At 37.5% G+C, this 13,033-nt stretch overlaps 1 protein-coding gene across 7 annotated transcripts in view; it reads right to left on the bottom strand.

Moving 5' to 3' along the window:
• The window catches only part of LOC106154118 (uncharacterized), a 52,755-nt gene that overhangs the window by 37,099 nt on the left and 2,623 nt on the right, over positions 1–13,033 (bottom strand). For 5 of the 7 annotated variants that reach the window (XM_087014873.1, XM_087014876.1, XM_087014878.1 and 2 more), the window contains exon 2: positions 1,055–1,180. In XM_087014873.1, coding sequence (XP_086870999.1) covers positions 1,055–1,124 — 70 coding nt within the window. In that variant the 5' untranslated portion in view covers positions 1,125–1,180. Of the gene's footprint in view, positions 1–1,054; positions 1,181–2,242; positions 2,390–8,879; positions 8,997–13,033 lie in introns of those variants that run through there. The other 2 variants (XM_087014875.1, XM_087014874.1) reach the window with 2 other exon arrangements.

The raw sequence follows: 13,033 nt of genomic DNA, 5'->3' as shown, positions 1-13,033 counted from the left end.
TCCAGTAGCTAGCATAAGGATAAACTGAAAATGATGTATGGAAATCATACATCAAACACCCTGTATTTCACAGCGAGATACGTGCTGGATTAGCACTTCTCTCTATTGTATTATTATTATTTTTTAATTTTAGTTTTATTTTCCTATTCACTCGAGGACAAAACCAAAGCGAAAATTATGATATACTATTTTTTTATTATTTTGGAGAAGAGGAGGATGACATGTCCCCTCCGCCAAGTCGCGTCAAGGCATTACGTGAATCGCACCTTTACATTCAGGGTACACCCGTCTCGCCAGGATCAAAGAAGATATCAGGACAGTTATTTTTTTGCAAATAGTTTAAGTAGGGATGAGGGGCCTACTGATATTTTAAAAACTTCTCAGAATCCTTGCGCCCCTCCCGACGCCGACGCGGTGGAAAAAAGCCAGATGACCAGATAACACGTCTGAAAGAGGTGTGCTGAAGGCTCTTCACCTTAAAACTTCTCTAAAAGCTTTCTCATGTCCGTTCTTATCTGTGGATAGTTCCTTTCGAAATAAGTACCAAGAGGAATTAGAATAGCTGTCAATTTAGATGTATTATTATTTTCTTAATTCTTTTTTTTTTTTTTTTTTTGGTGCTTGCACCAAAAAACGTGACCTTAAATCGGTGTATTTTAAGGTGACGTTTAATACTGACAGGAGAAAGAAATTACTTCACCTGTACGGCATTAATTATGACATTATCTTTTAATAGCGTATTTTTAATTGTAATATCAGTGACGGATTCACTAAAGGTTTCAAAGCTGCCAATTGCATTGCTGTTCAAGTTCGTAAGATAATTTTTTTCCCATAGTATGCCTTTGCGTGTACGAGATGGTGTGTATGCGAGTGTGCGCGTACGCTTGTGCGTGCGTTTAAGAATATAATGCAACGGTGGGAGTACATATGAGAACAACAATGTTCATCAGCAGCAACACGTCTTGGCTCTAAGTTAACTACATTCAAGACACGCAGGCAAGAAAAAAGAGTCACTTTTCATCTTCTCGCACAATTTAAGATAGAAATGTCTCACCTTGTGCAGTACACGTGTGCAGCACCCCCAGGACCAGCGCCGTGAGAAGATATACCGTTAGCTCAGACATTGCAATACCGTGGTAAAAATTACTTGTGATCCTTCACTCAACTATGTGGCAGGTGACTGAAAAAGAGGGAAAATAACGGTTAAACATCGCAATACTCATGGTTACTTTATATTATTGGTTTTGAAATAGAAAATGCACAGATTTAAAGTCCAAATGGTTATCTGGGATAAAAGCGAATGCCGAGAGCGCTGAAACCTCGCAACAGATGAAAAAATATATTTTGCCCCGATTTTCAAGCTCTATTTTCTCAAATCCTAAAGTATGTGAGCCGAAACCTTAAACTGCTCGTCGTCCTTTCATATTAAAACATTTTCTTTGGAGTGAAGTGCTTAAATCCTGAAACTGTTTTGGCTGTGTCCAAGCTCTTTGACAAAGTGTTGACTTAGGATTCTATGCTCCGACCTTAATTTACACAAACATTGAAGGTGTATCCAGTAAGCCACCACGTGTGCTTTCAGTCCAGAAAATAAACTGTTTACTGTTATAAAGTGGTTACCCTGGTAACGGACAATGATTACTTTAGGTTTGTGCAAAGAAAACATGTTCTGAAAAATATTTTGTTCCTTGAATTTTTGCTGTCCAGATATCAATGAGGCTTCCCATGCTGTCTGTGGAGATAGACAAATAAAACATACAAATACTCCCTAGTTACTAAATACAATATTTTGAAATTTTTGAAATGTGCGGATTAAACCTTTTCAACAAAATAGAAAACAGAGCATTTAACTAAGATTATAACTGGATTATCAGATAATATATTTTGCACTCAGTAAAAAATAAGTATAAAAGTGCATAACATATTTCTTACATAAGTAAACCCAAAATATATTTTTTCCGTCAGATGAACTTAAGATGTAGTTACTTGACTTTAGACAAAAAGCCCAACAGTATAATACCAATGATATCTTATGAATCCATAAATTCCCTGACTGAACTTAAAAATATCAACACACTTGATCTGTAGCACCTGACAAATAAATAAATAAATAAATAAATAAATAAATAAATAAACTGACATTCTTGTTAACATTCAACTGACTGACGATAATCGAATAAAAGCTTCCCCAAGGAAAGGGTGCCCTAGTGGAACATGAACCTATTCTAATACCTTAAATTACCTTACATCCCTAGTTAAATCTTGCGTTCTTATTAAACTCATTTGGTTACAGCGCACCTGTTTTCTGTTTGCCCTGAAAGTTGTTCTGAGCTCGTTACAGTATCTGTAATATCAGTGGAAGCTATTGCCTTTTATCTACTCCTTCTGGCAACCCTTTAGCCTCTTGTTGTCCTCAGAAAAAGTTTGTTCTTGGAATAAACATTTCTGGTAATGCACCAGCCATCCATTTTGAGAAATGCTTTCTTGGTAGTGCGCGATCTTCCATTTTGTAAACAATTTTTTTAAGGGGTAGCCCTGAGAATTTTACTCAATTAACGCAAACGAGAAGAGTATTTGATTGGTTTGACGAAAAATGACAGGATTTTTAATTAAGATGACAAACAACATGGTGATGAACCGTGAAAAAGCTTTTTTTCTGAAAAGATTGCACTTAATGGTTGGAGAGAGAGAGAGAGAGAGAGAGAGAGAGAGAATATTCTTTTCCTACAATACGTAGGCACATTTAAGGTGAGCGGACACATGTCCACATGCGTAAAACAATTTTTCTGTGCAATATATTATTACGCGCACATTTTCACTGCTATGACCACGATACTTACATCTGTACATGCATCAACGCCCCCCCCCCCCCCCTTCAGTCTCGCAATCGGAGCTTCCTCTCCTTACAAAATACCGTTCACAAGTGGTGCCAAAGTTATAAACAATACTGAAAAGAAAGTCTAGATTAACAGCCAAATGTTCTTCATAAAGTGCCCATCAATCTCTCCCCCTTTTTTTTGAGATAATGCCCTAATGTGCAATAACATATTTATTGCGACAGGTTGATATCTTCTTTAACCCAGCGAAGCGACTCAAAGCGCGCACATGCAGTCCTTAGAACTGCGATAACTTAATTAATGAACAACAATTAATCTAATCCTGGCTTCGAGTGATAACAGCAGACCTGCAGGTGAACCCTTCGAATATGAAGAAAACAAAGCTGCGAAAGATGACCAGAAAAAATATGACAAGGCGGTGTCTGTAGTTTCTGTAGCGGACTATCAGTAAAACTACGCAGTAATAGCAGATATCAGTAAGCCTCTTCAAACATTCCCCTTTGTTTTTCCATAGGTGTAAGGGAAATTAAATTAATATTTCTAGCATGATGAAAGATTGCAATTTAATAAAAGTGCAGAAAGCTAAAAAGACGTAGAAGTTGACATGTCCCCATACCCGATAAGACTGAGTCTCATTCTATGTCCTTTCTAACGGTTTGCCGTAATTTTTTTTTAAAAGTCAGTGCTTACAAACATAAACTATACAAACATACCAACCACCTTTAAAACGTTCCGCGAACAAATCTGTCAAGTAAGTGCAATTATCTAGCCTTGTGAATAGGAAATCCTCTCTCCTTTTTCTTGTTGATTCCACCTCGCTGTCAGTTCAGATAAAAGTAAACAAATTATTAAATATAATTCTCTTCCACGATTGACATCATGAATTAGTTTCTCTTGGTTACGTGCGGAAACACAGCAATTGAACAACAAGTCATTCATCATTTCTACACAAGACGCCAGGTGGAACAAATTCACATTGCGGCACGCGACAGTTTTTTTCTTTTCCGTTTACTGAGTGAGCTTTATCATTTTGTGAAATTATAAAAAAAGAACGCCCTCATTGTCAGCTGAAATAAAGATACCAATTAATCCGACAGGAAAAGACAGAGCATGTAGACTATGGGCTGTAAACAGGGACCTAACTTCGTTTTTTTTTTTTTTTTCATTTCTTTTTTTATTTGTGTAAAATCTTTGTATTTGATGTCAATCAATCAATACATACATACATACATACATACATGCACACATACATCCATACATACATACATACATACGTATAATCTTCAATTGTTACTATCTTCCAGTAAAGCAAATTGTTATCGTTGTAACTACCCCAACAACTGCTGATTGTGCCTCAGTTTCCAGGGCTGCCGTATAGTTCGTTTCTAGGAAAACCGTGAGTCATTCCATTGACGCCTTTCAGTTTTATAGTCGTTTTTATTTGGATTAAATAACCCTTCAGCCGAACCTGTACTTAATTGAATTCAAAATTTACAAGAACGAAGAGGGAAATCTGATAAAATGATAAATATCTACCCGATGTACTATCATCTCGTTACCGTTTTTCATTTATTATCATTAATTCTGGTTTCCGATGCAGCTGACAAGTTGCATAATTAGGGTCAATTCATTTTTCCCCTCATAAAAAAATTCAGACGACGGCATCATTTCTTTTCTGCAAAATGCAACATTCCATTCGAATTATAACCCATTATGCCTTTAAAGCTTAATACTGCAACAAAACTGAATTCTGGCGACAACAAAAACGGAACCTACCTAAAAATCTGAAGAATACAACAGACATGTGCACCACGATTCGGCTATTCTCCGTCCTACCTTGTCAGCGGTTATAATAAAGCCCTGTAAGCTACATTGTAGTAAGGCTTTCCTTTTCATTCCTCGACAAATCTAACAGATGAAAGATGTTCTTCTCTACTCAGATATTCAATCCACGAGAGTGCAGCATTGTGAGTTTTATCAGTTTTATCCTGCTGGTGAATCTTTTGCAAATCAGTGCCTCTTTGACTCGAATTTTGACCTAAACTTTCAAAACGACTGCTCTATATTACGCGTCGGTCACACCTGCGCGGAAAAAATGTATGTAGTAACAATTTGGAGCGCTTAACGATGCCAAATCACAATAGTAATAGCACTATAAATTATGAACTAGCACTTAAGTGCAAGCTTGTTCATTTTCTCATAAAAAAAGACTCTATTGGCACCGTTTACGCGGTAAACTTTTCTGGGGGGCATATGCCTACTTGCCTATTTTTCTAAATGGCCCAGCTCTGTAGTGATTTCAATGCAAAGAGCGTATTATCTCTGCTAAACCTTGGTCATAACAATTTATTGCATCGATCTGACTGCTTTATCACTTGCTGTGAACCTTTTGCGATTCGGGAACCGATGGTCTGACATTAAGTCAATTACTGCTTTGGTTAGATAGAATGCAACCTACAACCCCTTCCACGTGTAAATGTATTATGACTCGATTAAAGCAATATGATGCACATTTCCACCCACAATTTAACTTAGCATAGGCCAAAGTTACATTTTAATTGAACTCCTGCTACCCGTGGGACTGCACAGATTATGTATAGCCTCTATATTGGACGTGGACTACTTCCTAACCTTAAAATAGCTTCGGTGTTATCGCCAAAGTTCAGCTGAAGTTGAAGCTTTATTAAAAGCTTAATTACTCTCCGTTGTCAAGATTATTATGGCGATTACGTTAATTGTAATTTAATATGTCTCAGCAAGTGATCAAAGTCTCTGAGTTTGGCGTTGAGAGGGCGCATGGTGGGATTGGTGTTGAGGGGTGTTAAAACTTAGGTCTAGTGGTTAGAATTTTCTCTTTGTATTAAATGTCTGTAAAGTGTCCTCCGAGTTGATGATTCCGGTAAAAAAAAAGAAGCAGAATATATAATGTCTTCTCAACTAAAACTTGGTTTTATCATGTTTTATTGCCATTAAAATAATAGACTTAAAAGGATCTACTCCATCTATTATTTGATAAAGAGAGCACGACTGTGATCGAACAGCAATCACAATTTTTGTTGTTGTTTTTGTCTGCTCACTGAGACACTATGGAGGTGAAAGAACACAGATGTAGACTTTTTGTCGAAAACTTTTGTATTGTATTCCCAATTAACACTCACACTTATTGTGCGGTCATTCTTTAGTCTAACATTAGTCATTCCCTATTCCAATCACTTACAATAGTAACTATCCCATCACTTCTTATCTATCAAAGCTTTATCAAGAAGCTTTCTTCTCCGCCCACCACCAGCACCGTCAAAACAACGATTGGTCCTTCCCCACCCGCAGAATCAATAACTTAATCCCGTACAATAGGGTAACCTAACCACCTGTAATCTTGAGTCGTCCAAGCTGTCTAATCAAACACCCACCCTAGTCACAGGTTCCAGGTGTGAGTGGAATGATAGTTCAAAGCATGGACGTCGGAGGGGGGGGTGAGGGATATGTACATGTACAGGTTAGGGCAAGAAGTTGTAGAGTCTCTACAACCTCTACTCAGTAGGTAAGAGTAAACTGGAAGTATCCTGGAAGGTGGGGAGGGGGGGGGCAGGGTGTCAGTTTATGTGCAATACATGTCAGAATATGTACAAAGTAATGGGATACGGACTACGGTTTCTATTTGACTACAATTCCCAGCATAGCACACCGGTTCGTATTTCTCTTTAATGGAACGTTGGGCGTGTCCGTGTTTGTGTGTGTGTCATTCTTTGTCTGTTGACATGATATGATACACGTTGAAATCGTTGAGTACATATGGGTAGGTCAAAGGTTGACCGTAGTCTGATATTCAAAATGAAAATGTATATATTCAAGCTTGATATGTGTGTCTTAATCATGCCTTTCTTTCTGTTCTTTTAACCCGTTTGCGGTTAAAATGTGTTCTTTTATGTTTTTTTTTTTTCAATTTCACTCTTTCTGTTTACGTCTTGGTGGACCTCCTGTTGCACTGAACTCAAGTATACATAAAATCTTATTTTGTCATTTTTTTTCATAACAAGAACGTAAATCGTCCAGCTATCTATACTTTTTCACTCTTTTTATCACAAATTCACAAAAAAATTGGCCAGTGAAGTTATAAATGAGGGCATGCAGCCTGGAATTTGTGAATCCTACAAGGTGGAACTCTGGTACTGTCTCAGAAATGTTTCCATTGTACATTTACCAAGATCTTCAAAAAATAAATAAATAAACCGCCATGGTTAAAACAAACATTAAAGGCGTCTGTCTAAGAGACACAATGCGTTTATTCAAGATAAAAACAACAGCTTTTATCAAACCAAGAAATCAAACCTCAAAATTCTGAAAACACTCTCTAAAGACAAATCTGTAGGTCACGTGTAAACTGAAGACAGATGAGATTCAAAATATGTCTCAAAACGTCTGTTCCAGGCGCCTCTTGACACTAACCACCCCCCCCCCCCAAAAAAAAAAAAAAAAACAAACACTCAAATCATCCGCGTTTCTTGACTGTTTCTCATACAACAACGAATAAGTTCTTTATTTTTCCTTTCCCATCCAACTATATCCGGCAGGCCTTGTTTTTCTTCTCTTTGACAGTGTTAGCTTACTTATGATGGAAAACGAGAAATTATAAAGAAGAATGTGCAGGTCGACGGTTTACAATATTAACTAGGAGACGTTAAGGAAATGCATAAAATAATGTTAGCCGTTAGATGTCTAGAAATAACAATAACAAATAAAGTATAAACTGAAAAGTACGTAGTAATAAAAGATTTTTGGGAGAAGTAATACAAAAAAGGGTTTGGAAAATAATAGAAAATACACATAGAAAATACAATAATAGACAAACAGGGTGTGGATATACACTCCCAAGAATGTCCTAGGTCAACATTGCCGAGCAGCGTGGTTTTCACGTGTTATTATCACCGTGGTGAGAAAGGAATACCGCAGCAATGTAAATCGATTGTTTGATAACTGATATCAAGTGATCCAGCCTTAAATCCACATGAAATCCATTTATCAAATAATTTCTGTTTCATTTGATAAGGAGATTGGAACGCCCGTCGTCGTCTCTCTTTCTCTCTCTCTCTCTGGTGCCCATTCATCTATTTTAATTATTTTAAAATATTTATAGAAAAAGAGAAAGAAAGGGAGGTAAATTAAACCTTAATGATTCAAACGGCTTCTTTCTTTCTGCAATTAATTTTTAATTATATTGATTTTTGTTTTAGAAATGCACCGAAAGAAGATATGATTCAAAACACTTATAATGGCAGTATTCAAGGCATTGCAGTTCCTAACACCTGTTCTGGCATTACCTTATAAATTCCAGTTGCTTAATTTTTTTTCTTTTCCCTAAAATTGACCTCAACCACGATTTAAATCTTTCCACCTCATTGTCTGTTGACAGCAGACTTGATACTTATGATATGGAATTCAGCCAAACATCATTTGTTCAGATGTATATCGACAGAAGAAACAATAATAAGACGACAAGAAAGACAGAGGAGATGACCTTGTTGACGATATGAAATAAAAAAAAAAGATGTACCATAAAATGATAACCAAAAAATGATTCTTTTTTATCAAAAGCCAATAAAGCGGTTAAATTCATCACAACTTCAAGAGCAACAGCCTGGATTATAATAATGTTTTTTTGTGCACAAATGGCAGAAAAATATTATCAAAACAGAGCGATCGTTGTTAAAACAAGACAAGACCTCCTCGTATACCAATAAACAATCTAGTCTTCCCCCGCTGAGGCGAGGAGTCGCTTAGTGCTGCAGCACTCATTTTGGTCTAGATTACACGGAAGAGGACGGTCTCTCTCTCTCTCTCTCTCTCTCCTTTTTTTAGTTAATGTTTGTTCATTTTTTCTATGGGAAGCTAAGTACTTTTATGCAATTTTCTTCCTTGCTTTATTCTCATTCTTCTCATGTTTTGGGGGCTTTTTCATTTTGTAAGAGTTTAAATATTTATATCGTTTTCGAGAGTAACGTTTTGCCTCTTTCATAAACTAAAACCTAAACCAAACGGCCTTACCTTGCACTTGTTATCCAACAACCAATCACAAAGGATGGTCCACACTGGAATAGTGTCATGTCTCTCTCTCTCTCTCTCTCTCTCTCTCTTACGTCTGAGACCAACCTTTCAAGTACCACAAACTATAGTAGACCGTAACAGCTCCACCAATGACCCTCTTAGTGCATAGGTCGCATCCGCATCACAGACAAAATGACCTTTTTAATCTAGATATTAGATAACTATCAAATAAATAACTTATAAAAGAAAATGCCATTCAAAGGCCGGATGCTCTACGACATATCATGTTCTATTTAATGCAGTGGAATTCAGCTGTAGAAAATGCTGCCTTTTTTATCTATTCTTTTATATATGCGATTTCGAGTGCGTATTGCAAGCAATGAGTACGTTGCCCCCGAGAAAGAAAGAGTTACTTTGCGGTTTCCGACATTGAGATTTCTGTTGTGTACTGTCGTTAGAAAAAATGCACAACGGCCGTTAATGTCTAAATGATATGTCGCCGTTAGAACTTCTGTTGTACATGTACTTGCTACAGGATTGGAGGTCTTTGTCGCCAATATATGTTGTCAGAGGGATGATCGGTATACATGATAAGCTGGGCTTGCCGACTACATGTATATGATAATTTTTGCACAGGCAAATTTATTAATTAATACATTTTGCGTCCGTTAGTCTGTTTGTCTCTTAGCAACATTTCTGGATAGGTCAGAAACGGGCTTTGGTAATACTCCATTAATTAATCAATGGCAAATAGTTAATTAATAATTTTTTTTGGAGGAGCTCTGCCCTTTATGAGTGCTTTTTCAGTTCGCGACTGCTAAGCGAACTAAACTGCACATTCAGTGTGCTGGAATAGAAGGGTCACTCTCCACGCCGATACGGTATACGGGCTATCATGCTGGTTGACAGTCTACCGTGACGGGTGCATCACGAATTTTTGATAAAATTTAAGATAGAAGACGACAGTACGTAAATTTCGCAGTAGAAATAATGAATATAGTCATGTATGAAATAAACACAGTTAGCCTACATATGTAATGACGTTAAGTTAAACGCACTTGTTAAAATGTGGAACGCTGCTCATGGAATATTTGTTACGACAATTTGTCACAGAGGCATCTACGGGCATAAATCAAAAAAATATTGATGTAATTGCGACCTATTATCAAACAAAGTTTCGATAAGAAAACAATTCAATGAATGCAGAGTTACTCTTGAAAAGAAATTGTTGGAACTTTTTTCACGGGCAAATTTAGCAGCTCGGTTTTTCAACAGACACGATTAAGTGTGCCATGATTTTGTTAACAATGAAACGAGTTTACCGCCTGCGTTGACAATAATGATAACAAAAACCCGAAGAGGTGGGGAAAAATTCCCTGCTGAAAAGAGTGAGTGCAAACAAATTGAATCAAATCATGGTTCTTGTGATGTGGTTAAATGCAATCCAGGCTTCCTACATGTATAATGCCCTGGTTGTTAAAGGAATTTATTCATCAAGCGCAGGATATAATCTAAAATTGATGGTAAATATTTTACATGGACTGGCATTTGTTAAATTTTACTGTATTTGTTAATTGGCTCGTTTCACGGCTTGTACACCTAAATAATTACCTATGTTCCCTTGTATAAAACATTTCTGAAAAACTGACTTATTATCTTATTTCAACGCAAATTAAAGCGAAGAATTGCAAAGAAATTATTCGAGAACCTTCATCTTGTTTTTTAAAATGCTACGCGTTGACTTCAAATCTGAATTTCCTATGAATAAAAGCTAATGAAATGCTATAAAATCAAAATGAGTACCTTCTGCTTGTATCTTCATATCTTGATAACGCGTGTTCTAGTGTCTATTATTTGCCTAAATGTCGCCATTATTTCTTCATCTTCACCTAAATGATGTCTGTATTACTCTTATTATTGACTTCAGTGACTCCAGCAGTCACATTCCTACATAACACCGCATACTAGATACTGTAGTGGACGCCTAAGTTAAAATTTAATTAAACCGGGTCCACATCTAGAGGGCAATAAATCACAGCCGCTTGTGAGTGCGACAACTCCTGATAAAATTGGTTTATCTTGGTACTTTGGGAAGGTGGAGGACACTTGGTGGTTAATAAAAACATTGTAGAGAGAGAGAGAGAGAGAGCGATTGAATGAAATATCGCGCGCGTGTGTGTGTGTAAGTGCGTGTGTGTGTGTGAGAGAGAGAGAGAGAGAGAGAGGCAGAGGGAGGGAAATTGAATGACATCAGTCTAAGCCACAACCTTTAAAATGTGTGTGGAGAGAAAGAGAGAGAGAGAGAGAGATGTTTATATTTTCAATTTCCTGACTTCTCTTTGACATATAACTGGTCTTCTAATTTCTCTACCCCAAATCCCTGCTCTAATTTTGCAAATTTAGAACTTTGATTACTGGCACATTGACGCCTGCCGGAGGGGGGGGGGGGGGGGGGGTTGGCACAGTAAGCACGTGCGCCCCCTGCTCCTTCGGAGTTATCCTTCTCCCGACACCCCCCCCCCCCCCCACAAGTGTAAGGGGATTACATTCATTGTACCGCTTTACAAATATTATTTCTTGTCCCCACCCCCCCACCACCCCCCACCCCACCCCCACCCCACCACCACCACCACCGCACCACCACCACCACCACCCCACCCCACCACCACCGCCACCAGTTAAATCCGGAATCCACCAGTTTGGCTGTAATTATCATCAACATTAACTATGACTTTCGGACATGAGACTTAAAACTTTTGTTGTGACTGTACTTGGTCGCCCCGGTCAATGTTCTAAAAGTTAAAGGCTTTGTACTAGACTTAATAAAGCGGCGCAATTTAGCAGAATATACAGGGCTAATAGAGTTCGTGATCACGAAAATGATTTTTTTCGAAATAGAAAAGAAATAATTAAAGTTTCCAAAGTTTCACCTGCGCTGACCGATGTCACGACATTTAACGTGGTGATAGGGTGCTTGAGACCAACTTGTTACATGATTTTTTCCTAAATTAGCTATACCATTTCGACATTCTTAGTACTCTTAAACCAATTTTACGTTTAAAAATCCACTGAAACCAAACAATGAAATTATGCTTTGTCAGAATTAATAAAAAGGAAATTATATCGAAATAATTTTGGCTCTTTGATTTTAATGAACGATGATTTAAATGGTAAAAATGAACGACCGTGCTTCAGGGAATAGGGGCGCGTACTTTGTGACAAGAGATTTTATTTCAGATAATCATGGCCAGATATGGATATTATACATCATGTTAAATATGCAGTGTGAACTGTAACAGACGCTCATAATGGCTACAGATAGATGCCAGAAAAATTATTCGGAAAACGTGCTTGGACACGGTGCTTTGAATGAATGAATGAATGAAACGGGGCTGGTTTTGGACATTAAGAGGAAAAATGAAAAAAAAAATCAGTAAGTAGAGCTAGTCGTTCTGTGGAGAAAATCGGGTGACTAACACATACCCCTATGTCTGTAACGCATTACAGGTAGAGAAAAAAGAAAAATAGGCTTATGTCATTGTGGTCAGGTTAGAGAGCTGAACAGGAACAACGGGGATCGCATTCGAGCTGAAATAACAATACAAAAACAAATTTACGTTCGGGAATAGTAAACACCTCTCTGTCAGTCTGTTTAATGTCTTTGATGGATGTGACCGATATTATGGCAGAGACGCTGCTTTGGCGAAATCGGGACGAGTTTAGAAGGGGGCTATTTGTTTTACGTCATCTGTTTGTCGTTTCACAGAGGCAGTAGCAATTCTAGGGGTATAAACATTCAGTATGCATCTCATATTCTCCATCTGTTTAATACTCCCATGTGGCCTCGTGGTGGATTGGCGATTCTCTGATAAGCACAGTCAATTAATCTCGATTTATGAAATTGATTGTTGTATTATGTTTGCCAGTTTTGTAAAAAATATGTTAAATCTAATCGGCTCACTCTTGCTTCTGCAAGAGAGAGAGAGAGAGGGGGGGAGAGAGAAAGAGTTCCTCGATATGAACATGCAATTTACTCTAACTGTCCTATTGTGGAAAAACGCCGTATATATTAACCAGTGTTTTATGCAGTGTAGCTTTATCATGCTCATATATGTGGGCATATTCTTTTATCACAGGGCCACTGTTAAGTTGCA

This window comes from Lingula anatina, chromosome 6, assembly GCF_051362555.1.
Source record: "Lingula anatina isolate TDL-2025a chromosome 6, LinAna3.0, whole genome shotgun sequence".
Taxonomy (NCBI): domain Eukaryota; kingdom Metazoa; phylum Brachiopoda; class Lingulata; order Lingulida; family Lingulidae; genus Lingula; species Lingula anatina.
This window is presented reverse-complemented; position numbering and strand designations above follow the sequence as displayed.